Source organism: Diplotaxodon limnothrissa, linkage group LG9 (assembly GCF_057381915.1).
Source record: "Diplotaxodon limnothrissa isolate DT_005_m linkage group LG9, D_limnothrissa_male_GT1.1, whole genome shotgun sequence".
Classification (NCBI taxonomy): Eukaryota; Metazoa; Chordata; class Actinopteri; order Cichliformes; family Cichlidae; genus Diplotaxodon; species Diplotaxodon limnothrissa.
Genome location: NC_140604.1, coordinates 28,662,016 through 28,689,130, shown reverse-complemented (window position 1 = coordinate 28,689,130; position 27,115 = coordinate 28,662,016). Strand labels below are relative to the sequence as shown.

The 27,115-nt window shown below is 39.4% G+C and overlaps 1 protein-coding gene across 2 annotated transcripts; it reads left to right on the top strand.

The window, feature by feature from the left end:
• The first annotated feature begins 774 nt into the window (after nucleotides 1-774).
• pip4k2aa (phosphatidylinositol-5-phosphate 4-kinase, type II, alpha a) lies at nucleotides 775-26,210 on the top strand. 2 transcript variants are annotated; one of them, XM_085362980.1, is made up of 11 exons: nucleotides 775-1,793; nucleotides 14,133-14,230; nucleotides 14,376-14,472; nucleotides 15,678-15,830; nucleotides 16,240-16,386; nucleotides 16,514-16,552; nucleotides 21,401-21,517; nucleotides 24,286-24,399; nucleotides 24,690-24,930; nucleotides 25,172-25,275; nucleotides 25,375-26,210. In XM_085362980.1, the coding sequence occupies exons 1-11, from the start codon at nucleotides 1,653-1,655 to the stop codon at nucleotides 25,453-25,455; spliced, it is 1,332 nt and encodes a 443-aa protein (XP_085219106.1). In that variant the 5' UTR covers nucleotides 775-1,652; the 3' UTR covers nucleotides 25,456-26,210. The 2 variants fall into 2 exon arrangements, with proteins under 2 accessions (XP_085219106.1, XP_085219105.1); XM_085362979.1 differs by lacking the exon at nucleotides 21,401-21,517.
• The last annotated feature ends 905 nt before the right edge of the window (nucleotides 26,211-27,115 follow it).

Sequence of the window (27,115 nt, the reverse complement as noted above, 5' to 3'; positions counted from 1 at the left end):
AGATGTCCTTGAATCTGTTCATTGAATTACACTGAAGTTTGGAAGAAAGCACATTCCATCATTAAATTATCATGAATATATATATATATATAGTTACATATATTTTTATTCAATATAAATAGAGCTCAGTCAATATAAATAGAGCTCAGTCAATATGAAAAGAAATGCGCTGCCGTGAAGGGTGAGCCATAAAACAAATGAGCTCTATACCGCATCAGCACATTGAAGCCTCCTGCTTTTACAGAGGCACTGACACAGCATTGTGCCAGTGGAAACAGCATAGTATGCACCTGAGGACCAAATGACCTCCAAAGACATTATCTCTGATGGTGTGGGTGTATATATATATATATATATATATATATATATATATATATATATATATATATATATATATATATATATATATATATATATAATCGTATCTACAGATCTACACCAAGTAGGGATTGACTTGGATGGTGCACGTCTCTGCTAATCCATTACTATTATAGAGGCTGCAAAAAACGGGGGTGGGTGAAGAAAACTGTCATGTAGGGCAGCCTCACTGAAAAAGTGTATAGTTTTCATTCAGTTATAACATTTTTGTTGCTGACAAGAAGGGTAAATCCAAATGCCAAATATAGACTAATATAGAAAGGCTCTTGCGCTATTAAAATACAACAGAAAGGTATCATGGGCCCGGTAGTGGAGGGCAGGAGTAGTAGCGAATCAGAACAGGAGACACTGCAAAGCTCAGCCCGTCACCTCCCATCCTACCCATCCGCCGAGCTGTCAGTTGCAGCGCACATGAACATCAACGCTGCGGGAGTGGACCAAACGTTAATATTCTTGTAACGTCGAAATATTTGCTCCTCAATGTTTTCATTTAAACCGGGCAAAGACACCACAGGATACACGCCCTGTCATCTCTGTGGACTAAGTACAAACGCGTAGGAAGAGGGCTGAGCCGCTCGCTAGTCGCCGAGCAGCTGGCTAATGGCAGTAGTTAGCTTGCAGGCTCGATAGCTGGTGAACGGAGTCCGCTTCTGCTTCTTGCCGTCATTTGGTTAGAGAAGGTCGCGGAGGCTCATATTAGCTGGTAATTCTAAGCGTCTAGCTACCCTTCAGCATCTCTAATGTGCTATTTTTTTATATTTAAAAAAACAAGCGCGTGTTCTGTGGGTCATTTGCCACGGGGGCTTAACAATTGTTCATCCTCCGTACGTTTACTGTTTTTACGAAATTTAGCTTTGATGTTTGCTAGCTAACAAGCTATTCTCGGCTATGCTAACGCTACCTCGGTGAGACTTTACATCGCAGGAGGTGCAGAGAGCTCCAGTCGAGAGTTAAGGAAGGAAGAGTAGTGACTTATGATGTGGGCTGGCGGAGAAGCGTATGACGGTTAAGTGAAGAAGAGCAAGCAGTATTAGGCTAAACGCTTCGTATTTCCTCACGTTAGTTTCTTTCGAGCTAGGGCCACAGCGACAGCCGAGCTCTGTGGGACTTTAGATGAGGAAAAGAATCGGGGCACCTTGGTTTGCTGGGATGGCTAAATGAATAGTACTGACACTGCTGAACCGTGAGCTGGTGGCCGCTGTGCCAGCTTCAAGGGAAGACACGCTGTCGGGATTATCGCACAGTCTGCAATAAACCAGCCAGTTTTCTTAAAGATGGCTTCGGCGAGCAGCATTGCCGCATCCATTGCGAGCAAAACCAAGACCAAGAAAAAACACTTCGTTGCCCAAAAAGTGAAGCTCTTCCGTGCCAGCGACCCTCTGCTGAGCGTGGTTATGTGGGGAGTCAACCACTCGGTGAGTCAGACCGTCCACTGTCACTGTGATGATCTACGGTTATGTCTCCCTCGATCTTTTGATGTTCCACATTAAGGCTCACTTGCTGTCAGATATCAGCTTTTGTGTTACTGCAGCTGAATAAAAATACGAGGTGACAGCTGTCCAGCGGTTCACTGAACTGTCACCGTAAATACATGACTGGCTTCAATTAGCGCAATCCATTAGTAATGTTTGCTTTAGTGAGCTTTTTGTAGTTGCAATAGTAATGTCGTGGATCTTATTAGGCCGTGGTTTTGATGCATGCATGCGCGCGTGTGTTCGTGTGCGGTGAACTCGCTTTGGCTTCCTGTTGTGCACATGTAGGATAAGCTCCTAGGGCTCTGTGTCATGAGAGAGCAGATCTTCCCATGCAAGACAGCTTATCTCTGCTGTCTTTCTCTTCCTTTGCTGAATAATTGCTGCACTTGGCCACTTCTCAGATGTTGGAAAAAGCACACAACTTGGCAGACAGAGGACATGCAAATATTTCTGGCACCAAATCACAAGTATTATACCTGTAAGCAGTGTTTTGTAAAAAGATTTAGGCTACACATAGATGACAGCTCCTTTTTTGTTACAGTTGTAGTATATAGCTTATCCTTGATTTTTGCCCAGTTTTTAAAATCGTAATTATAGCAGAGTTATAACTGTAGGGCAATCTTTTGGCACCAGACTGAATGAGGAGAACTGATTTCCAAGGTATAGCCAAATGAGCTGAGCAGCAGCATTCATATATTTATTAAGCATACACGTTTATTTTTATGTTAGTTATAGATTTTTTTTTTAACAATGATGGCAGTAACCTTTATTCTTTGATTGTAACTGATGCTCTAATTTCTCACGCTTTATTTTTCTCTGCCTGTTATATATATATATATATATATATATATATATATATATATATATATATATATATACACATACACACACACAAACAAACAACAATAAGAATGTGCATGGTAGCAAATTAACTAAGAATGAATGGAGTGTCTTCTAATGACATCTCTTTTCCTTTTGACAAATGGAAAAAAAAAGTTTACCTTTTTTTAATGTAATAAATCACCTATTTGTTCTTAAATTATTTAGTTTAAAATGATGCACTTTGTTTTATTAATAGCCAGACATTTATTTTCACTAATGACTTTTTCAGCAGTGATCATAGTCTATTTTGTTTTTGTCCATATCTATATGTCAGTTTGAGGCAGGTTGAGGAGTATTTGGTGGATATTTGACATACTTGCAGCACTGTGGGCAGATTGAGGGTAAAGTCTTTATGGGAATGTGTTACATTTTTTTTTTTTCTTTTTTTTTTACTCTGCAGCATTTGATTTTTTGGAGTAGGGTTCATTGTGGCAGTTTAGTGTGGATTACAGAACCTCAGAATAGTCTGACATGCATGATGCCAAGGCAGCTAAAGATCTAAAGCTTTTATTCTTTATCTAAGCTGTAGTCTGTAGATGGATCACAGTCACCTGGCTAGTGTTAAGCCTGAAGGCTCAAAGTAAGAAACACGAGAGTTTTACCTCTGTGAAGCTATGCACTACAAATTAGTCAGTCTCTTGTTCATTGAAGTGCCTACGAAAGATAAATGTATATAAATATACGCCATTTGTCCTCACTTTACTGGTTTTGCTTATCAGATGTGATGTAAGCAGTTGTATCAGCTAGATGGCCACCAAGCTCTTAAAACCCTTCAATAAAAATTTATGGTTATATCATGGATTATTAATTTTTATTTATTTATTTATTTTGTCACATCAGTAAATTTAAGAGAAAATCATTTGTTGGTTTTTGTGTTTGTCCATGCATGTCAAAGCTAGGATTATATCATAATCATTTATCGGATTCAGGTGTCTACTTTTGTGCTGTGTCAACTGTCTGCTGAAACATTATGGGTCAGTGCCTTGTAACCATAAAAACCTAGAGTTTGAAGAATCATTGAATACATGTTCAAACTGTACTCAGATTGCTCAACAGTGCACTGGAGTCGTCAGCACATTCCCTTGTTATGCCTTAGGCTACTTCTCCTGCAGTTTTTCTCAGCAGGTACTCAGCTTGTCATACTATCAGCTATGTAAAAATTACATTCCATGTCAGGTTACTAGATTGAGCCACTGAGTGTTTAGGCCATCAAGTATTGATATAAGTAGGGCCACCCCTTACCAAATTTGCCTTGTTGACAAGTAGTTAGCTACTCATGCACATTTATGATAGCCATCTATCCATTCATCTAAACATCCATCCATTTTAAACTGTTTATCCATGCATCATTCATTTTTTTTATTAAATTAATTATAATTGTATGTATAGGGAGCATCTAAAACTGCTGTTAACTCTTGAATTATTTGAGATATTACATATCTTTGGTAACACTATGCATAATTACAGAGATACAGACCTCTAGTATAAGCTTTAAAAATCTAAATTTTACAACACCACACAGGAAGCCGCCAGTTAATGATACCATTAAAGCAACAGTCAGCAAGGACTCTGTTCCAATAGTAGAATGAGTGTTTAATTGGCTATTATTGGGCTTTTTGTGCATTTAACATGATAAGCCATGTTTGACGTTGATAAATGGTAGGTGAATGTTTGCCTGTGGGTTTTGCCGCTCTATTGGGGCTGTCGTTTACTCTTGAAATAAACCCACTGTTTGGATTTCCTGCCTGACGCGTATAAAATTAATAAATGGAGGAACCAGCTGTGTAAACAGTAATATCTATCTATAAGTGACTTTTGCCACTTCAGTGAGACTTTGAGTTTTGTTGTTTTGTTTTGTTTTTCCTGGCAACCAACCAGTGAACTAACACTCTTCTCATAAACTAATGTTGGGTTGGTTATTACGGGTCAGCCCGAGCTAAAGGTCACTCACTGCAGCAAGGAGATTGCAAAAGTAACATGAACTAAAAAGGGAGTCAATAAAGGGTGAGGCTTGGGAATGCCACCAGACTGCAAAGACAGTAGGACATTGAAACACATTCATTCATACACATGCTCTGCAGTTGTAACCACCCTCTTTAACCACTGTGGGTTGTCATCTGAATAATCCAAATTGTCTTGGCTTAAAAACCAGATTTATTTGAATTACTGGTCCGTTCATTTCTCCAGTGCAGATTAGATGCCAGTAGTTCCAACCTTTATATTAGTCCAGTGAAGTGAGAATGGCACGCAGAATGAGACAAATAGAGTGCCAGCAATCATAGGAATAAATGAGATGTTTAAATGATCCCGTAAACTATGTGTATGTCATCAGAATTGTTGTTGTGTAATAGCTAACCAAAGATATGTACTTTGAAGTATTTAAAAGCTTCCTTAAAATAACCTGCTTAAGCAAGTAGCCCATTTTATTTTAATCCTAGTACTTTGAAATGTTGTCAGCATATATAGCATCTGTTTTTGGCTGCACTAAGATTATAAATTGGGATTGGGGTGCCTCAAGCCATAAAAATTGCAGTGTGGATTTTCGAAAAGAGTATTATTTGGTCCTTTTTCTTGCCTTCTGCCATTGTCAGGAAGATTTTTCTCACTATAAAACTTAATAAAAGAAACTTACATGACAGCGGATTTAGACCATAGCTCTAAGTGTCTAGCTTGGGGGAATGAAACAGGGCCTGTAATGCTTGTTTCCAATTCTAATTTTTAAATCTTTTGCTCTACTAGAGTAGCTATGAGTGATTCACATTAAAAAAATAAAATAAAAAATCATTTGTTTAATCTTGTTGGTGCAGCCCATGTTCATCTACTCCCCAAGCAAGGCTCTCCCATAGAGGCCCCCATGCCTTTAAAACAGATTTATTCTGATTGGGTGCCCCTTGCACACAGCAGGTTTGCACAGCAGGTGTGTGGGACTGCTGTGCTCACAAGCAGACCTTTGTGCCTGCAAGACCATATTACACTTTATGTGACCTCAATAAAATGCAAAAAATGTTTATTTTAACCGCTGACCACATTTAAAATAAGCATCCGAAACGGTAAACTTATATATGACAAAAAATAAGGAAAAGCGTAGAATTAGCACTTGGAGCTTGCAGGATATGGCAAGTTAACTAACAGTCTGCATTCTTGCTGAAAGTAGTGGCTTTCAGAGGGAAGGAAAAGTGTGGTTCTTGGCTCTGTCTTATAGTAACGCTGTTATTATGCTTTAGCCTGAATGTAAATGAACCTAGAATAAGACAAACTAGCAACCCATTTTAGCTTCTTAAAATTGCAACACCATAAAGCGTTTTCTCTGTATTAATGTTTTCACACTACAAAGAACACTTTACAGATTGCATCTCTAACCTGTGAATATTTACTGCTTCTTAGTAGTGTTACCATGGTGAGCCAGGGACTTCATAGAACCCAGTCTGTTGCAGAACCTGTTGGCATGAATTTAGGTCCTAACTCACCTGATGTGCCAGATGGTTTGCAACTCTGAACCATCTGGGAAATTGTCCTTGGAGTCTTTTAAAAGGGCAGGCACTAAAAAAAAAATACTTGGCTGTAGATTAGATGGCCAATCAGATCAATACACTACAATAGAGAGTGCTGAAGAGGAAAACCAAGCCTGGGGAAATTTGAAACCTTTGAAGCTAACTATTCTGTAAGGAAAATTTGTGCATAAAAGACGCTCATAGACATTCAGTTCCCCCCCCAAAAAAAATTCTAGGCAGATGGCTGTGTGACCCATCTGTCTGTTGTCACACCTTAAACACTCCTGTAGCTGTGACCTTGATAGGCTTCCTGACGGGTCGCTGTTGCCATCGTGATCTGTAGAATCTTTCCAGCTACCCAATGGTGAAGTCAAAAATACTTGTTTCCTAGAAAGATGCATAAAAGTCCTGGCTACTGCAAGCTAATTTTAAAAATGTTTTCAGGTGCCAAACACCTTGCATCTCCAGTTTGATTCTGCAGTGAATCTGGCTCAGACTCCCCTGGGAGTCTGTAACAAGGGATAAAGTTTTGGTTTGTCTGTCAGGTCTATTTGTAAGTCCTTGTGTTGTATGAGGGCAGTGTTGGAAGAGAAGTGTGTCAGAATGTGTTCTGCTGTTGTTGTGTGAGTAGATTTGTCATTGGCTGGAATGCTGCATTGTGACTGTTTAGGCATCCTTTACATTAATGTAGCTTTGACTCCAGCATTTTCTGACATGCTGTTGCATATAATCTGCTCCAGTGCTTTTAAAACTAAAATAAATTTGATAGGTTGTGTGTTGATTTTTATTTTACCAGTCAGGCCTATGTAGCAGGATCTAAATTTATCTTTGTAGGTAATCGTTTCAAGTTTAAATTAAAATAGTTTTGTTCCTTTTTAAAAAATCTGGCTCCCCCTGATCTAAATTTTAATTCATACTAGCACTACTATTCATTCTTTTTCTTTCTGTTTCTTCACGAAACCCCTCCCCTTCCTGCAGATTTTTAACTAGTTTTGTGAGGGTCTCTTTATTTGCCATCCTGTCTATGTGGCTCAGTTTCATGCCCTGTCCCCCTCTCTCCTGCCTCATTGTCTCTGTGTCTGACTCAGAGTAGCTGTGCCTGCTTCTGTGTATTACATAAGAGTTTGATTCTATAAATATCTGTAGGAGTGACCCACAGCTAATACGTGTGATGATTATGGAGAAAAGCTGAAACCTCACATCCTGTCACCCTGAGGCAGTGACAGACAGAAGAACTTGTTGAAGCATGTGGTTTACTTGCACTGAGCATATAAATTTTTTTTTTCCATTTCGTTATCGCATGCTTGTGTGCATGTGTGTCGCCTTCAATACTGTGTACTTGCTTGTGACCATGGTAACTGTAGAAACAAACTATAATTTAATAGGTGCATTTCCGTTTTGTATTTTGTTTTTTAAAAAGAGGTGGAGAGAGAAACACAATCTTAGCAGCCTCTTGGAGATCCTAATATTGAATAATAATGGTTTAAAACATAGGTGTCAAACTCTGGCCCGCGGGCCAAATTTGGTCCGCAGCCTAATTACATTTGGCCCGCGAAGCCATACCAAATTACTATTAGAGCTGGCCTACTGGTATTATACAGCTAATATATATATTGTTTAGTATTAAGCTTTGCTTGTTCCATATTCAGTTTTTCAGCAAAACGTGTTTGAGTCCATAAGAAAAGATTCATTCTTATATCTCGAGGAATAAATATATTTCAATAAATATTAACGTTAGCCCGCAACTTTGTTCCAGTTTTGAATTTTGGCCCACTGTGTATTTGAGTTTGACACCCCTGGTTTAAAACATACACAGGATGTGACGAAATCAATGGCAAAATTACATTACAAATTTACGTTACATCCTGCTCTTGTCTTTGTAGTAGGGGTGAAATGATTCTGCAGATCCATGGTTAGTTTGTATCTTCTTTGTTTTTATAGTTTTCATTCTTAATTATTTCCATTTTGTTTGAACCACAATAATCTATAAATATAACATCAACCACATCTCCACATAGTTCAATTGCGGTGGTGATATTGGTAGTGAATCTTCAGTGTTTTACTTTGCATTTCTAAGCATTGGCCCTTTATGGCTGATGGGGTGTTGTCATCACCCTGGCAGGCAGGCAGGTGGGTGACATGGACACCCAAGTTTGTGAATGTGATAACTTGAGAACAAAGCAACATAGGAGTTTCAAATTGATAACATACGTGTATCTACTAAAAATCTTTGACGAGTTCGTAGCTCAGTGACCTCAGCCTCAAGGTCAGGGGTCAGAGGCCAAGATTTCTTAAAATTTTGTGAATGCGATAAGTTGAGAACAAGGCAACATTGGATTTTGAAATCCATACCATAGGTGGATCTATTAGGAAGCTAAGGGGTACCCCTGGCTACTGCCAGTATTTTTTCTTTTCCCCAGTACATATTGAGTTACCTCGTAGTAAGGTGACTTTTTGTATTTCCTGTAAACCATAGAAAGAAGGCTAACCTGGATTATGATGCAGTATTATGTACTATGTCGTAGACCACCACTGCTTGGGACTATGGTGAAAGTTGGTGTACCAACAGTTGTTATTGTTCAGGCTCAGATCTTTTTCGGCATCATTGCATTTAGAAGAACATGTTATCTTACATTGGGATCATACTTACCTTGACATGTTTTCAAAACCACACCCATTGTGCAAAAATTTAAATCAACAGATAAATAACCGTGGTTCTAAAGAAGTTAAAAATGCAAGATACGGAGTAACATATTAGCTTTGTGAACACTGTAGGTAAGTCTTTATTGCAAAATACCATTTTTATGATATACAGTCATGTCAAAAAACTGTTTTCACATGACTCTGTGCAGTCCTATTAAATGCAGTACCCTCCATGATTTAATAGCTTGTAGAATCACCTTTTAGCAGCAATAACTTGAAGCAATCATTTTTTTGGTATCTTTTTTTTTGTATTTTTGTAAATCAGTCTCTCACATTATTGTGGAGGAATTTTGGCTGACTCTTCATTACAATTTTGCTTCAGTTCAGTTAGGTTTGCATGCATTCATTCATGCACAGCTCTCTTTATGGACTGCTGCAGCATTGTAATTGAGTTGAGTTCTGGACTTTGGGCCTTTCCAGCACCTTGAGTGTTTTGTTTTTTTTGTGTTTTTTTTTTTGTTTTTTTTTAGCAACTGTTGTAGATTTTCTGCTGCGGAATCACTCTCTTGTTGCATGACCCAATTTAAAGATTTAATTTACAGAGGAATTCATGGTCAAATTACCTTGCAAGGTGTCCAGGTCCTGTGGCCACACAGTGAACCCAAATCATCACCCCTTCGACCACAGTTGGTATGAGGTGTTTGTGCTGATATGGTATTTGTTTTTCACCAAAATAGCTCTATTTGCACTATATGCAGCCAGACACCTCCAATGGAGCGTCACTTGCTTGTGGAGTGTCACAAGCAAGTGTCACCAATCTCTGTAGATTTGGTGACACTTGCTTGTGATCAATCAAGTGAATTTGATAAGCTGTACCTAAAGGTGTGCATAGTTTTTCACTGGATTGCACAATGTCCTGTGGAAACTATTTTTTTCATACTGCCATAAGCTAAAGTACTTCAAATTGCCTTTGTGGCAGTTCCTGTTGCAGTGTATCGCCTGCACCACATTTTGCTGTGATAATTAACACATAGATGGGTAGATTGGTGTTGGTTTCACAAGGATAAACCAACACCAGCAAAACGTTTGCAACTGGTAAAGATAGCAAAAACAGGCTTTTAGTAATAGCTGCCAAAGTTGATTAAAACCACTTATGACTATGTCCATGGGAGGACATAGCTGTCACTGTGTTTGTCGCTGTAGGCTGTGCTTCATTTATTCTGAGTCTGGTTGTGACACATTTGTTTAATAGGTGTAAACACATGCAGCAGCGCTGGTTATGCTGTCTAAATGTTGCGCTGAAGCTGCTGTACTTCCGCACTCCTGTGATGTATTGATAGCAAATCTGTCATAGTAGTACTGCTGATTCAAATAGTTGTACAGCAGGTTATATTCATAGCACCATACATTAAACCACAGGCACAGCAAAAGGCTGAACAGTACTCGTAGCCAGCAATTTCCTGACAGTTCAAAGTGGTTTTATGTTGTTCAAAATTAAATCAGTACTAAAATCAGTACTAAGCAATAAAAATGCATCACACTATACTTGCAGTATCTACTTGCACTGATGTGTACCGTATGGTCCAAAACAAGAGGGGAATCTAATCTATAGTTAATAATATTCTCTCATTTAAAGAAAAGAGAAGACAGAAAGGTGTAAGTACAATAGAAGTTGCTTTATAAGTAGCAGTCCAGTCCATTTACAATGTTAACACAAGACTGTGAATTACTTTCATTTACTTGTCTCCTTAGAGATGTTTAAGGTTATTTTATGTGTGCCCACCAATAGCCTATTTAACAGTTACAGCTAACGTTTAAAAAAATAAAAATAAAAATCTTAAAAGACATTGACAAAAATTCCCCTGAAGCTAAGATCCTGCAGGTCGCAAGGCTAACAGTTAACTGGCAGAAACCCTAAATAACCTTTCTAGCCATCACTAGAACAATGGACAATTTTCCCCAACTACAGCGTAGTGAAACATGTTTTTCTTAAAAGCAAGACCAGACCTATTATATGCAACTATCAAATAATGGTATGTGAAAATGTTTCCTGTTTCTCTTTCTAAAAATGTTATGTTTGACCTTTACTAACAAAGGTTCAAGAGGAACACATCAGAATAATTACATTACCAAGTTAACTTTTTCCACTGATAACGCATTCTGCTTATAGTTTGCAAATCAGTAATGGTGTTATCAGAAAAGATAAGTATGATCATGATTGGTCGCATCTTTCCTGTTCATTGTCAAATATGTCCCTGAGGGCTACCCATCTTGATTGCGGGTCTGATTAGTTTTGCTTCTTTTATATAAAAGTCTTGGAGCAGTTTTCTTTTCAGCTCTGTTTCATTCACTCTTTCAACTATTAGTGAGTCATCTGTCATTGTGCAGAAAGATGAGGCTATGCCGAGCTGCTGACAAAGCATGCTATCTTCACCAACTTCCTGTCCAATGGAGCAACAGCGCACACTTACTTCACTCTGGGCCGGAAAACCAGTCTTCATCACCATGGAGACAAAAAGGAAGTGGTGGTGTGAAATTGTCTGCAAGTTTGATAGATGGAGGAAAATAAGCACATGAACTGGATGGTCATATGAGAGCCTGAAACATGAAATAGCTCTACTTAACATTATATGGTGTGGGCTAGGCGCAACTATAGTCAACTATAGTGAAGTTTATATACAACATTTCCACAAAGGCACCTGCGCAGATGTTTAGCATCAAGGTAGAAGCCTATAAAAAAAATCTTCATTTGTAAAACATAGGGCAACATTGTCATCCTGGGTAGGCACTTTCTCATGTTTCCTTTTGCTGTTTTTATGGTTGTGAAATTTAAAGGTAGCAACAAGGACATTTGCTGAAACAGTAAATCTACACAAATGGTCATATGAGGGTAGTTTGGGGAAAAATGAACCTCGAGGGACCCATCGTCTCTTTTATCTAACAGATATTTTCATCTCAATTGTCATTGGTAAATGGTAAATGGCCTGTATTTATATAGCGCTTTACTAGTCCCTAAGGACCCCAAAGCGCTTTACATATCCAGTCATCCACCCATTCACACACACATTCACACACTGGTGATGGCAAGCTACATTGTAGCCACAGCCGCCCTGGGGCGCACTGACAGAGGCGAGGCTGCCGGACACTGGCGCCACCGGTAGGCAACGGGTGAAGTGTCTTGCCCAAGGACACAACGACCGAGACTGTCCGAGCCGGGGCTCGAACCGGCAACCTTCCGATTACAAGGCGAACTCCCAACTCTTGAGCCACGATCGCCCCCTGCTGAACACTAGTGTCCTCACAGACACGTGTGTGTGTGTGTGTGTGTGTGTGTGTCTGTGTCTGCGTGGTGTGATGAGGCATTGTCTCTGCTCTTGTGTGAAATGCAGCTTTGTTGATTAGGTGACATCTCCCTTGTGTACCCAGGATGCATCTGTTGTATTACGTCACTGTGACGATAGTGCCTGTCACAACAGGGTGCTGAACCATACTTGGATATGACATCTGTGAACTTGGGTCCAGGTTCAAGTGGCAGAACAGGCTCAGATTATATACTTGACCAAAATAAATTAATATCATGAGCCTGTGGGGAATTAGCCCTACATCTTGGCTGTGCTGGGAATTTGTTAGTCATTAGTTACAGATTTTTCTTAAATTATTAATGCTGAATGTCTACATTTTAATATAGCAGTTTCGTCATATATAATAATTTGAGAGTGGACAAGATCATAGACGTATTCTTCCACGCTCAGCCTGTTAATACATGTCTTCACCTGACTGTGACTGGTATAATGAACTTTCTGTTGCATACTGTCTCCAACATTTCTGCAACTTTACAAGGCTGCAGATGATCTGCAATGGTAAAAACATTGGATACCTCATTTAAGTGAGATGCTGAAGTCGTGATATGACACCTCATTTTGAATCTCAGCACAATCCTAGCTGTAAGCAATGTAGAAAATTTAAATCACATTTGAGACATGGCTGCAGAGGAACATGCACATGTCTTGTTATTAATCAGTCAAAATGAAATATTTTAGGCTACTCCCTGCACCGTCATCACGAGTGTGCTTGGTGGAATGATTGGAGGGTTATTAATAGATTCAAGCAACCTGCTAGGAAGCCTGCCGGCAGCCAACAACAAATGCACAAATACACACACAAATACACACATCGTATGTGTATCAAGCTGTGCCTGATTCATAACAAATGTCAGGTCTGTGCAGTGCAGCAATGTGAAGCATGGCCAGCTCCAAGGGAAGCTCCTGCAAATGTACCATAGGTGATCACAGCTCTCCTGTTCACTGTATAAGGTTCATTGAAGCATCACTCTTGAAATTCAAGGTAAATGTCACTGGGGGTTTTGAAAGGATGAGTGCTCAATTTTTAGCTAGTAATGAGGACACCCCAGTTTCTTTTAAAATTGCATTTCAGAGACTAGAGAAATGGCATTGCACACTGAAAAGAAAATGTCATTATGCTCTGAACTGTAAACATGTTCTATCAAGAAGATTAGAAAATAGCAGGGCTTCACAGACTGCAGGATCTTGAAGAAGCATATTAAGATTAACTTTTCTGCAACACATTCTCTTACTCCTACAAATCCACATGTTATCTAGACTCTATTTATGTCTTGTATTAGACATTATATTGACATTACAGGCTGCGTGTCACTCTTTTTAAAGTCCCCATTTTGTCATTGTCTGTACATTTAAAAACAATGACAAACATTTGCATTTTCTGGAGCATTTCCTTTTGATTCTCTTCACTGCCTGTCCTTCAGATTTGTAGATGACATGATCCTAGAAATGTAATCTATTAAAATGTTTACATCTCCAGTTGTTCAGTGCTGAAGATTATCATTAATTGATGGCCCTGGACACATTGGTTAATGCTCTTTTAAATAATAAAGCACAATAACTTGTATATCTGCTTTAGTGTGGGTTACAAATTCATCCATCAATGTTTTGTTTTCAGGACCCCAAATTTCAGATATCTCAGTTATGTAGGATTGATAACTGTAATATTAGAACAGCCAAACCGAGCACAATCCATGTTCTATCTTAACTTTATTTCCACATTGTGTAGAAAGATAAAATGAAAGAATCCTTTAAGTGTTAATTTCCTCAGTCACTACATCATATTTTGTCTAGGATTTCTGGGACCTCTTATACACCACATGCTTCACAGACATGCTTTAAGCTGCTTCGTTTTCCTAGATGCATGACTGATTGACCCTGTTTTTGTGTTTTTCTTTGCACAGATAAACGAGTTAAGCCATGTCCAGATTCCCATCATGCTCATGCCAGATGACTTCAAGGCCTATTCTAAGATTAAAGTGGACAACCACCTGTTCAACAAGTAAGTTCTTTTTTTAAATTCCAAAGTAATTGTGTGTCACCAAAATAAATGTGTTTTTTAAATTAAGCATAAAGGAGTAACAAAACACACTAAATAGCATTCATGAATTCTTCGTTATGTTTTTCTGATTTTTGTGTACACACAGGGAGAACATGCCTAGCCATTTCAAGTTCAAAGAGTACTGCCCTCTGGTGTTTCGAAACCTCAGGGAGAGGTTTGGCATCGATGATCAGGACTTTTTGGTAAAAAAAGACTTCTACCATTTGTAGTATATGATTGGTTTAAATTTGAATATTGGGTTGTCACTTACTAAAGATAACCATGTTTTTTTAGTAGATGTTTCACAGTCTAATAACTTTAACAATCTAAGCACACTTAAACACGTAACTACTCCAAAACAAATGCAGTCATCTTTTCCCTCTTTTGTTTGAGCCCACTCTGTCTTCAATTTTTGCTCTTTCCCAGTAAATCCCTGTTTCCCGGTGCAGTATGTGAGTTGGCTGTATTTGGATGTCATTGTCTCCCAGCTCAGTGCAGCTGCCCCTCTTACATGTTTTCATTAGGGCTCAGCTGGCTGCAGTAGGAGTTGAAAGTCACCAGTCCAAAATGCCACATTGTCGCTATTAAACTGGTATTAGACACTTGTTGAAGATAGAAGGTTTAAAGGTTTGTTTGTTATTTTTCATGGTGCTTAATGTCAGACGTATTAGTTTATGCTTTGGGAAGGTTATTAGAGTGCAACAGTAACCATTATGTTAAATAAATTATGAGAAAAATTGGTAACCACTGCAAAAAAATTGATAAATTTAAGCATTTCTTTAGCATGTTGAGCTTGTTACTCAAATGATTTCAATATTGCACTAAGACTTGGTCATTTCTTACTTTTCATACTTTTTAGCAGTCTCAAAAAGCAAATCTTCTGTAAGCTTCTAAACATAAGAAGAAATGATATTGTTGTTTCTGCCACATAACTCCAAAGTTTGTTGTCATTCTGCAACATAAGCAACATAAGCTAACAGTTTAAGAGAGGGGGTGAGGAATTCTTAGAGAATGAGGGATTGAGCCATAGGGTATTGGATCATCTTACTTGTGAGCTCCAAAGTCTGGGCAGCGGCTGTTTACGTCTGTGTGTAGCTTTGGCAGCGCAGCAGCCATAGGGGTCAAACCCTCATATGTTTAGACTAGAGTGTGGGAGGTGGTGAAACAATAAGAATGCAGATGTACTTGCTGTATTTCTGAGCTCCCTCACAACTGTGCACTACCTCAGAAATGTAATTTCCCTATCAGCTATTCAATAATGAGAGGTCAATATGAGTTCTGACTCTTTTTCAAAACAGGTTTTATAGGGAAGTTAGGATTGTCAAAGAGCAAAGATGACAAGCTGCTGTCATTTCATTGTGCCCATCCTTATCCTTGTTTCATCTTTGTTTGTGCTCTGTGTTTGCAGAACTCTCTGACACGCAGTGCTCCCTTAAACAGTGAGGCCCAGGGACGCAGTGGGGCCCGCTTCCATACCTCTTACGACAAACGGTACGTCATCAAGACCATCAGCAGCGAGGATGTGGCCGAGATGCACAACATTCTAAAGAAATACCATCAGGTGAAGAGGGCTTTTTTAACTATAATGTATGACTTACTGTTTATTCTTCCATAGGAAGAAATAGATTATGCTAGCCTATGGCTGATGAAAATAACATCAAAAGGAAAAGGGACAAGCTGTTGTCTTTAATAATGCAACTTCTTATTGATCTTGCAGTTTAAGTAGTGATAAAAAATAAAAAAAACTTTATGGGTTCCATAGTCATGCCATGTCCACTGATAGCTGTTGTAATAGGAGCCCCTTACTCCCTTTAGTCTGTTTATCATCTCTCAGGAAAAAGCTAAGTTGTGCTTTGCTTTAAAAATCTCTTTCTTTATTCCATAAACTCTCCCTGTTAGTACAGGCATTAAGTATCCATTGTGACTGAAAAAAGGGTCATATATTTGTCTTCTTCACACTCTTTCTGTAGTTTATTGTTGAGTGCCATGGCAACACGCTGCTTCCTCAGTTTCTGGGGATGTACCGGCTCACAGTGGATGGGGATGAGACTTACATGATTGTTACTCGCAATGTCTTCTCTCACCGCCTTTCTGTCTACAAGAAATATGATCTCAAGGTAAGAGGGAAGGAAAGAAGAACACACAAAAAAGAAATTAAATGAAGGAGGAGAGGTGATCAGATACAGCATGAATGTGAAAAGAAATTGAATCCGTGTGTCTTTGTTTTTTGTTTGTTTTTCTAAGGGGTCCACTGTGGCAAGAGAGGCGAGCGACAAGGAGAAGGTATAGTCACCTGCTGAGAGCTAAGGTCCACTGTTATACATAATCACGAATACTAAATATCTGGATAGGACTCTTAGCCATACCTGTCTGCTTTGAGCAGTAAATGATATCAATTACAATTTTAGCTAGAATTCTTAATAAAAGTAAAAGCTTTAGATATCAAAGCAAACTAAACAAGTCCACCAGACTTCCACTTAAATTTGCAAAGTGTTGCTTAATGAAGTTCTGAGAGGATTTGTGAGTTGGTGTCGTCTTAAACAGCTGTGCTGTGTACCCTGCCGATGTCTTGGTTCTGGTACTACTGAACAGTCTGGCAGTCTGAGGAATAGTTTAAATATAGTATATTAAACGTGAATATTTTGTTTAAATAACATGTCATAAGAAAGCCATGTGGACGATTAGAGAATGAGAAAGAAAACAACCTGTTTCCAGTGTTTTCAAACAGTTCCAGGCTCACTGTCATCACCCAAATGGTTTAACTAACAGGACTCTGGTGTCTGCTTTTGTTTCCCTTTGGGTGGGGATGACAGTAGCAAATATCCATCTCCTTCAGGTAGCACCTACTTTGTCACTCCATTCCCTTTCTAGCCACTGCATGGTATTTTTGTTCCTTTTAATTTGCTTCATTCCCTCTAACCTGGCTTCTGCTGATCCATTAGTTCCCCTGCTTGCTGTCTGTGTGTGAAAGACTGATGGTTGTGTGCATCTGCGCGTTTGACTCTATGTCTGGCTGTTTGTTGTTGTAGTGTTTTTATTCTAACAGATGTTGTCTCATGATTGAGTATGTTGTTTTTTATGTATTTGTCTGGTTGGTTGGTTGGTGTGTGTGTGTGTGTGTGTGTGTAAACAGTGTATATGAGCAGGACATTTTGTGCGATGGAAGTTTTGCTGTTTGATGTGAGAAACAGCCTATTTTTGAGCTTTTGGCTGCTTGAACAGAGTCACCTGTTGAAAATGAGTTGTCACAGAATTTGCAGAAATCTGACTGATTTTGTCTTTTGTGTTAAATGTGTATTCGCTAACAACAGTTCAAATGGTTACCTTGCCTGATAAGAAGAGTTTTATTTAGCTGTTTTTTGTTTTGTTTTTTTTCCTTAAGGTTGAAGGTTTGATCTAGAACAATGATACTTACAGACATCGTCTTTGATTACTTTGCAGTGCAGTGTATCAGCTTAGCAAGATGGAAAACTCACTGCTCTTTTCATTATCTGCATACACATTTATTTCTGCAAAGTTTAGTCTTTGCCTGTAAAAGGTATTTACATAGGCTGCCCCAGTTTTGAACCACAGCAGCTTGAAGCGAGTTATATGGGGGGGGGGGGGGGCTTAATTGTGGAACACCATGCAGTGAGACATGGAAGACTTCAGGGAATCCCTGAACTAAATATAGGCCCCTGTACATGGGGGAACAAGCAAAATATTATTATGGTTAAAACAGATGAGTGGAAAAACAAAGCAGCTGAGGATTTAACACACACGTGAGCCTACTATGTGACCTCTTTTCGTCTGCAGCGCAGCTGTGTGAAGCACCATTTGCTGTCTAGCAATAGAGATTAAGAAGCAACAGGATACATTTTGGCAAGCTCACATGTATTAAGTCAGATGTTATATTTTCTGAGACAAACTGTCACTCTTAACTTAAACTACAACAATTTCAAAGAAGTTGGGCCACTGTTTAAAATGTAAAATAAAAATGAATGCAAATCTCATGAACTCATATTTTATTCATAATAGAACATAGAAAACATAAACGTTTAAACTGAGAAAATGTATTTGTAATTTAATGGCAGCAGCACATCTCAGAAAAGTTTGGGCAGGTTTGGACTTGGGGCAGGAATGTTGTCCCATTCTTGTCTGATATAGGATTCCAGCTGTTCAACAGTCCTGAGTCATCTTTGTCATGTTTTTTGTTTCATTGACCAGATGTCTGCATTACAGGCAGGCCAGTTCAGCACCTGGACTCTTCTATTATGAAGCCATGCCGTTGTAATAGCTGCAGTATGCGTTTTAGCATTTTCTTGCTGAAATGTACAAATATGCCCAAAAAAGATGTGAATGGAAGCACGTGCTGCTCTAAAGCCTAAGTATGCCTTTCAGCATTTATGGTGCCTTTCCAGATGTGCAAGCTGCCAATTCCACAGGCATTAATGCACCCCCATACCATCAGATGCAGGCATTTAAACGGATGCTGACAACAAGCTGGATGGTTCTTCTATTTAATCTAGAGGACGAAGCGTTTTCCAAAAGCAATTTCAAACTTTGATTTGCCTGACCACAGAACAGTCTTCTACTTTACTTCTCTGGGCACTTTGGCCCAGAGAAGACAGTAGTGCTCCTGGATCATGTTCACGTATGGCTTCTTTGCAGGGTAAAGAGCTTTAACCCGTATTTGTGGATGGGACAGCGAACTGTGTTCGCAGACTGTGATTTCTGGAAATGTTCCTGAGCCCATGCAGTGATTTCCATGACAGAATCATGGATGTTTTTAATACTGTGTCATCTGATGGCCTGAAGATAACGGGCATCCAGTATTGATCTTTGTTCCTTCCACACAGAGATTTCTCAGAATCAGTCTCTGAAACTTTTGATGGTAGTCTTTGAAATTTAAAGTTGAAGAACATTATTCTGAAATTGTTTCATACAATTTGTAGATTGAGTTTCTTGCGGATTGTGAACTTCTACCCATCTTTACTTCTGAAAAACTCTGTCGCTCTAAGATGCTCTTTTTACACCCAGTCATGTTACCGACCCAATGCCCGCTAGCCTAATTAGTAGTAAAATTTTCCTCTAGCGGTTTCTTTTTTAGTATCACTTACTTTTCCAGCCTTTCATTGTGCAGTTGCAAAGTTGAGACGTGCTGTTGTCATCAAATTTAAAATGAGCTAATGTTTTTCATGAAGTAATAAAAGTTCTCATTTTTGACAGTTTTTGATATGCTTTCCATAGTTTGTTGTCAATAACGTGGCTTCATGGGATTTGCAAATCATTGCTGCTTGTTGGTTTTCTTTGTTTTTTATTTTTTAGATTTTATTCTTTGGACTTCTTTGGAACTGGGGTAATACTACACGTTGTTGCCTGTAGGTTGTATTGATTTCTTTGCTTAGTTTAACTTTTAGCTAATAAGCAATACATAACGAAATAACAAGTAACAATACGTGAAGCTTCTTTACTCTAATACTTATCTTATAGTTAAACTGCAGAGTGCAAAATACAGCATCTGATCACACATACATTTACACCAGACTTGGAACAGATCTCACAGAGTTAACTAAGGTTCAGCCTTTAGAGATCAAGATCTGGCCACACACACACGACCCCACACACAGGAATACAGACATGCTTAAGTTACGTTTGCTCTCACACACTCAGTGGGTCAGTAAGATGTCTAAGAAGTAAAATGGTGTCAAATAAGAATAAAAAAGGGAAACAGTCCATTTTGCTCAGTCTGTATTCTTAAAAAAAAAAAAGTTTTAAAGAAACGCACACAAACAACAAGCACGGCAGAGTCCTCTCCTGACTGCATGGCCCTCTCCCTTTCATGCATGCATCTGCATGGTATATATAATGTTTTTCTGCATCCTTTACAAAGTTACATGATTTCAAACACATTCCGATGTGTATGAACACCGGTCTCATTCTTTTGCACATTGTGGGCATTTTCTGTTCTACTCATGTATGACATGTATATTTTTTTCTTTCATTTTTTTTTTTTTTTTTTTCATGAAATAAATTCTGTGGTTCTTGTAGCTGCTGTCTCAGGGGTTTGGCTGTCAAGCAGCAGCAGCAGCTGGCTTTTCTGACACATTTTATATACAGCATTTACCAGAAAAACAGTCAGGTGGTTGACACCTTCATTTATTTTATTCTCAAACTAAGTAGAGCTCAAATGAGGTTATACTGGTCTTATATGGGCCTATTAAATCATGTTATTTATATTATTTGTGGTTAACCAGGTATTTAGGACACTAGCAGTGACAGCGTTTTATTTTATTTATTTTCTTTGGTGATCTGTGAAATTTAGAGGTTGTGTTTGTTTGTCATAAATAGTCGCTGGTCATTGGTTTGTGAAATAGAACTAATATCACCACTAGGTCTCTGTTCAATGGCTCGAAACTGCATTTATTTTCTTTTTAAATAAAAAAATAATGTCCTCTCTCTCTCCTTCACAGTAGAAACAGCTGGTATCCGGTGGGGCCACATGGCTTTCATGTGGCCATATGAATGAGTCTGAACTCCTTGATATTTTATCTTTCTTCCTTTGTCCGGTAATTTTAATCCTCTAGAAAAAGTTCCACGCCTGATAAGTTGTTTGGTAGGTTCATAGGATGCAAGTAAGTTTACAGTTGTTTCCTCGCTCTGCTAAGTCCCAGATCCTTGCTCCATAGAGTAGCTTTGCCAGGCTGCTTTCTTTCTCTATCAGGTGTTTAAGCCGGGAAATGAACAAACACTAATGTAGGCGGTGCAGAGTAATGCTTCTATGTAATATCGATCTTAAATTTTGATGTTTAAGCTTTAGAGGGAGTCTAAAAAATTTATTTTAGGTCGATGTAACCACAAAATAGTGTCATCTTTTTACATCTTCGTTGGATGACTGTGTTGGAGACTGATATGCACTTCTTGGCACGTCCATTGTAAAGACATCAGATTTACAAACGTCTAGACGGGTCATGCAGATCTTTCGCGCTGATGCCCTTTCCAACCCTCTACCAATCTGAAAACAAAACTATTGTATTCTGTTACATTTTAAACACTTTGCCTTTACTTCCAACTTCCTTCCTCCCTTCCTCTCTCCTTTCTTCTTTCCTCTCCTCCACCCCTACCGCCCCTCCCTCGCTCCCCCTTTTCTAGCAGCCACCCCCATCAGAGGATGCCCCCCCACGGCCCAAATCTGGTAATGTTCAGCAAAGGCTGCAAACACTGCGGATTGCCACGCGCTTTTACTGCGCCATGAAACACGTAAGAGATGTAAGAGAACCAGGGCTCATATACCAGGCATGATCTATTAAATCTATCTTATTTTATTTATTTATTTTTGTTCTTTTTGTATGGCCGAATATTTCCGTTTGTTCTCCAGGCTGATCCACTGTTATTTAAATGCCATATTTTTGGCAAACATTTCATCCATTTACAGTCACATTTTGGTCAACTTGTCAGTAAGATTGAGTTCGCCGAGTGATTCATTGTTGTTCCCATCATTCACTCACTGGCACCTTTATTTATTTGAAACACTGGAGAGCAAGAAGCAGTAAAGTGGGACGATTTGTTTTTATACTTCACATTTTGATCTTTCTTCTAAGCCACTAAAGTACTGAAGAAAATGAAAATGTCTGTGTGATAAGGAGAACCTTAGACCTGAAATACTGAAGCGAAACATCCTTTTCTGTGCTTGTCTAGTACATAATTTGTTTTGGGGACCATGTTCCATTGTTTTGTAGAAATACTCCAGTATATTGAAGCCCTGCTAGTTTTAGGTGTTCTGCTTTTGGCAGCAATATGGCCATTGGGTCTTTAAAAAGGGTTTTGTAGAGCAACTAGTAATCATCATACAATCATGGAAACCCACATAAAACCAATGAGTGTGTACATAAATGATGTACACACTCATAAAGACACGTTCTGTCCTCAAACATAACAGTGTTAAATGAAGTAAGTAGCTAATTTTGTGTTTACGTCTGAGTGGTTATAATACAGCTGCTGATTTGCTAGTAACTGATACCAAAGTGCTGGATAACAAAAGTGAAATTAGGAAGTCTTCATAGTGTGCAGATTACATGTCACTGATGTAAAAGGTGCACTGTAACTGTAACAGTGTATAAAGGTATAAAAATCAGGAGACAGCAAAACTGCAAGATCCATTTCAAGCCAGCTGACAGGAGAAAAAAGAAACAACATTCGTTTTCAAGGCAGTGGAAAAGTTCACCTGTCATGCAGTTTTGTAAGGCTCATCAACAACCTTTCCTTTTTTTTTTCTCCCCTCTCTCAAATAAATCTTTCTCGCTCCCTCAGCGAAGCGCACCAGTCAAGTGTCAGACCCAAATTATTTTAGTCAGTGTAGCTGAGAAAATCAATGAGAGTGCAACTGAAAGCATTATTTTTTTGTGACTTGGAGGAGCAAGAAGAAGGAAGGCTTGGGCATGGAAATATTACAGTTGAAATGAGCCCACAGAAAGATGGATGAATTGCCAGATTTGGGATGTCTGATCTGGTGACAGGCATCTAAAATGTTTTTGGGTTATTTTTGCTCTTTGCAGTCAGCCTCATTTATTTTTATGTCGCATCTATATTCAGTCAAGAAAGTTGTACATTTCATTTATTTATTTATTTTTCATTTGGAGGTCTATGTCTGTATATATATGTGCTCAATTGTCCAATGATGTGAGAAATATTCCTGTAAAGGCGTCTTCTGTATGTATTTGTATGTGTGTGTGTGCTGTCTGAGTTTGTTCTAGTGCCACAAGGTGTTGTGTGTTGCTGCTCCTCTCCTGCTGCCATAGAAACATTGTAGTAGCTAAACTGCTGCTGCTGCCCTCTTACCTCATTTCCTGCTCTCCTTTTCCTCAGTGACTCAGAACTAGGCCCCTCCCTACCCACGTATCACCTATTCCACCTACAGGCTGCTGGTGGTTTTGCAGCAGCATGGTTGAGGAGAAAATTGATCCCTGTAGACTGACATTTAAATAGGAAATTACTTCCTTCTGCTTCTAGGCTGAATAATAGCAATTAGTCTCAAAGATAACGTGGCTTTATAGAATTATTAAAATCAAACAAACATCTTTTTACCTGCAAACCAATATTTGGAATCTGAAAAGCATCCTAGTAGAGCAAGAGTACTTCTGCGAAACTAAGAGAGCGGATGCTTTTCGGAGTCTGCTCTCGTGCCATAAAAGGACCTTTAGTGGCTTTGAGTTGGATGTTCTTTTTTTCATGACACAAAGTATACAGATCTACCAAATGCATTTAAAATGCTGTACAAATTTCTGTACAATGTGCCAGAAAAATGATGATAATACAGACAGTAAATACATTTAAGTGTAAGTGATACGGGAAGTTGTAAACTTAGAGCATCAGGTGGATCTGTACCCTGCTGTGTGCATGTTGCATGCATTGTATTAAACAGTCAAAACATTTAGCTCGAAAAGAGGAAAGCCTTGGTTTGGACAGACAGCTTGTACCCTGTAGCCAACTCGTGTTATGTTACCAGTAGTACTTGTTGTGTTTGGCTGAAGCAGACAGGCTTATCGAACAAACCACAGGCTCAGCGCCTCATATATGTGAATGGGGGATTTCAACATGCAGGATTGTTAGGCCGATGCAATTACATGCACTCTCAGTATGAGTCATTTCTAAGATTAGAGTTAATCTTTGTAATCGTGCTTTTTGAAATACCCCCTAATGCTTAAAGTTGAGCAAGACTGTGCTATCTTTAAGTCCTGTGTAATGACACATATAATGTCTTGTGAGTATTCTATGGAAAAAAAACAATGAAGAATACAGATGCTGGTGTTACAGCTTTTATTTAATATTGTATTCAGGTATGTTCAAGTATAGAATCTGTGTATGATTGGGTGGAGTGATATTTATTGACACTTCCTCATCTACACTTGATTTAAGCACTAAAATTCTGTCTGCACATTTTTGCCCAGGTCTGCTGTATACAGTACCATGCCTTTTGGGTTTGTGTTGTAGTTTTGGCTGTTTCTATCTGGTCACTAATCTCCAATACTAATGGGCAGGCTAAAGAGCTGCCCACGTACAAGGACAATGACTTCATCAACGATGGGCAGAAGATCTACATTAACGAAGAGAACAAGAAAATGTTCCTGGAGAAGCTTAGGAAAGATGTGGAGGTATGTGTTCGACATGAATTTTTTTTTTTTCCCTGTCAAATTGTGATTCGGCTTTTGCGCTGTCTGTTGGTCCCATCAGTGGCTTTCCATGCATTAAGTGCTGTATGTAGCCAGATGTGAGGTAGCAAGTCATGCTGTAAAAGATCTCACTTGATGTCACCATTCATTCATCACTAGTTCATTTTATATTTTGCTACAAAGTTTTAACTCAACCTCTATTTTTTTCCTCTCATCTATTCCTCCATCACCACACATTATTTTACCATCCTGCCTCCATGCACCGTCCTCAGTTCCTGGCCCAACTGAAGCTCATGGACTACAGTCTGCTGGTAGGGATCCACGATGTTGAGCGAGCTGAGCAAGAGGAAGTGGAAAGCGAGGAGAACGAGGCCGAGGAGGAGGGTGAGAGTGACGGAGGAGGCATTGGGACCCCCCCTGACAGTCCCAGCAACACCCTGGATAGTACCAAGCCACTATCACCTGGAGAGTTCGACCCCACCATCGACGTCTATGCCATTAAAAGCAATGAAAGTGAGTGAGAAATGCAATCCTTGCATTGTGATGGCTGTATGTAATGGGAAAAACAAAACAACAAAGAACTAAGAGCTCCCCCTACTGGTAGCTTTGGTTTTCACTGCATTTATCACATCTGGTATTCAGTCTCTCAAGAAGATTATTTGTGAGAAATTGTACATACATTAAACAGCATCTGCTTTTTCCCCTCTACAGTTGTATGGTTTCTTATTTAGGGTGCATTTGCTTTAAACTCCAGGTGCTCCCAGGAAGGAGGTTTATTTCATGGCTATCATAGACATCCTGCAGCATTATGATGCCAAGAAGAAAGCTGCGCACGCCGCCAAGACTGTCAAACACGGGGTACGTAGCTGCATAGAGACCCATTATTTCAGTGGCTCAGTTGACAAACAACAAGGTTAAACTTGCCCAGTGATGATGGATATGTGTGTGTCTCTGCAGGCCGGAGCAGAAATCTCCACGGTGAACCCAGAGCAGTACTCGAAGAGGTTTTACGATTTCATCACCACTATCCTGTCATAGCCTCCATGAGTGACGGGGGCAAAGAGGCACATGGGAAAGGGGAGGGAAAGTGGGGAGTTGGGGTGGACTAGAGAAAGTGATGTAGAGGGAAAGCATCCAGAGTAAGAATTAATAAGGTGCTGTGATGGCTTTGTGTCACTCTCCCTTATCCATTCTCCTCACCTCTGTTTGTTTCCCTCTTTCTCTGTCTCTCTTTTCTGTGGGGTGCCACCTGCTGCAGCTAAAAAGGAAAAAAACATTGTTCGTTTACATTCATCCTCTCCTCTGTTGAATTCTGTTGTTGTTACTTTGGATGATAAAGGCGTTAAAAGGAAGAGACCCAGTCATTACATTCTTTTTCTGTTTTGTTTTGTTTTTTTGTTTACGGTCGTTTATTTGGGAATATGGCTTTTTTTTTCTTTATTGCCTCTAACACATCATCCAGCTCCCTGCATTTTTTTTTATTTCAATGTCTGTATTTGGTTTTCCCATATGATGTTGAGGGGGAAGGTTGGTGGAAGGGTCTGATGTGGTTAGTGTGAGAACAAGTGGAGGTCGCTCTCAGAGGCGCGAGCGGGGATATAAAGAGGAAGTTTACGTTGAGCCTCGTCTAATGCAATTGCTTCGTATAAGGAAGTAGGAAGCAGTCTTCCAGCAGGCCAACTGCCAGACCCACACCCGAATGCTGAACATGTACTCGGCCATATAAATTTTCCCATTTAAATTCCTCCTCCAGCACTCGCCCTTTTGACGCCCCCCCCCCCCCCCCCCCCCCCCCCCTTTCCCCTCTCATTCCTGTGGTTTTGTTGAATTGGGCTTCTGGGTTAACCTCTGGCCACAGACTACTTAACTTCATGTAAATTAACGCTTGCTTTTAGCTCCAGCACTAGCTGCACCTCTGTGTCTGCACTTTGCTATCTTTCTGATTAAGAACTATTAATGGAGGAACATCGATTGTAAGATAAGAAGAGGAGCTTCTGTTTGCTGTCCACTTTTCAGTATGTTCGATATAGTTAGCAAGTCACGCTTTCTGTTCCATGGCAGCAGAGAATTGCCCAGAAGCCACATGTGGCTGTTGCTTCTCAAGAGCGAATCAACTCCGTGTTATGGTGTCTTTGTACAGGGTGTCAGATTGAAACATGAACAGCCCTCAACTTTCTGTTGCCATCAGCACCTTATGAGTCAAATCATAAAACGTTGCACTTTTATTTGTTGTAAGAGGTTGTCAGTCTGTTACACGCGCAGCAACAACAACAAAAAAACAAACAAAAAAGAACTCGACTTGTTTAGATTTTAATCTTAGAAGCTTGGATTCAAATCCCATCTCCTCCATTTGTCACCTGTGGGCTCTTCTTACAGGGATTGGTTGGGAAACAATTCAATGCAATATTAGGTAAAGTGGGCGAGTTCTGTTAATCCAGCCTTTCTGACCCTATAAGAAGAGCCCACAGGTGCTGCATTGGTGGGATTTTTGATACCAGGCGGTAGTTGTGGTAGTGTGATTGTGTTCAGGGCAAACACAAGACAGTTTACCTCCAGCATCGTACCAGCACACACCCAGTGGCGGCAGATGGAGTGTGTGTGTCAGTGTTCAAAGGTCGTAAAGGGGGAGATGAAAGGGGAGGAGGGAATAGTAGATGTAAAGATACGTGTTGTTAAGTCATTAACACCAACAGAATCG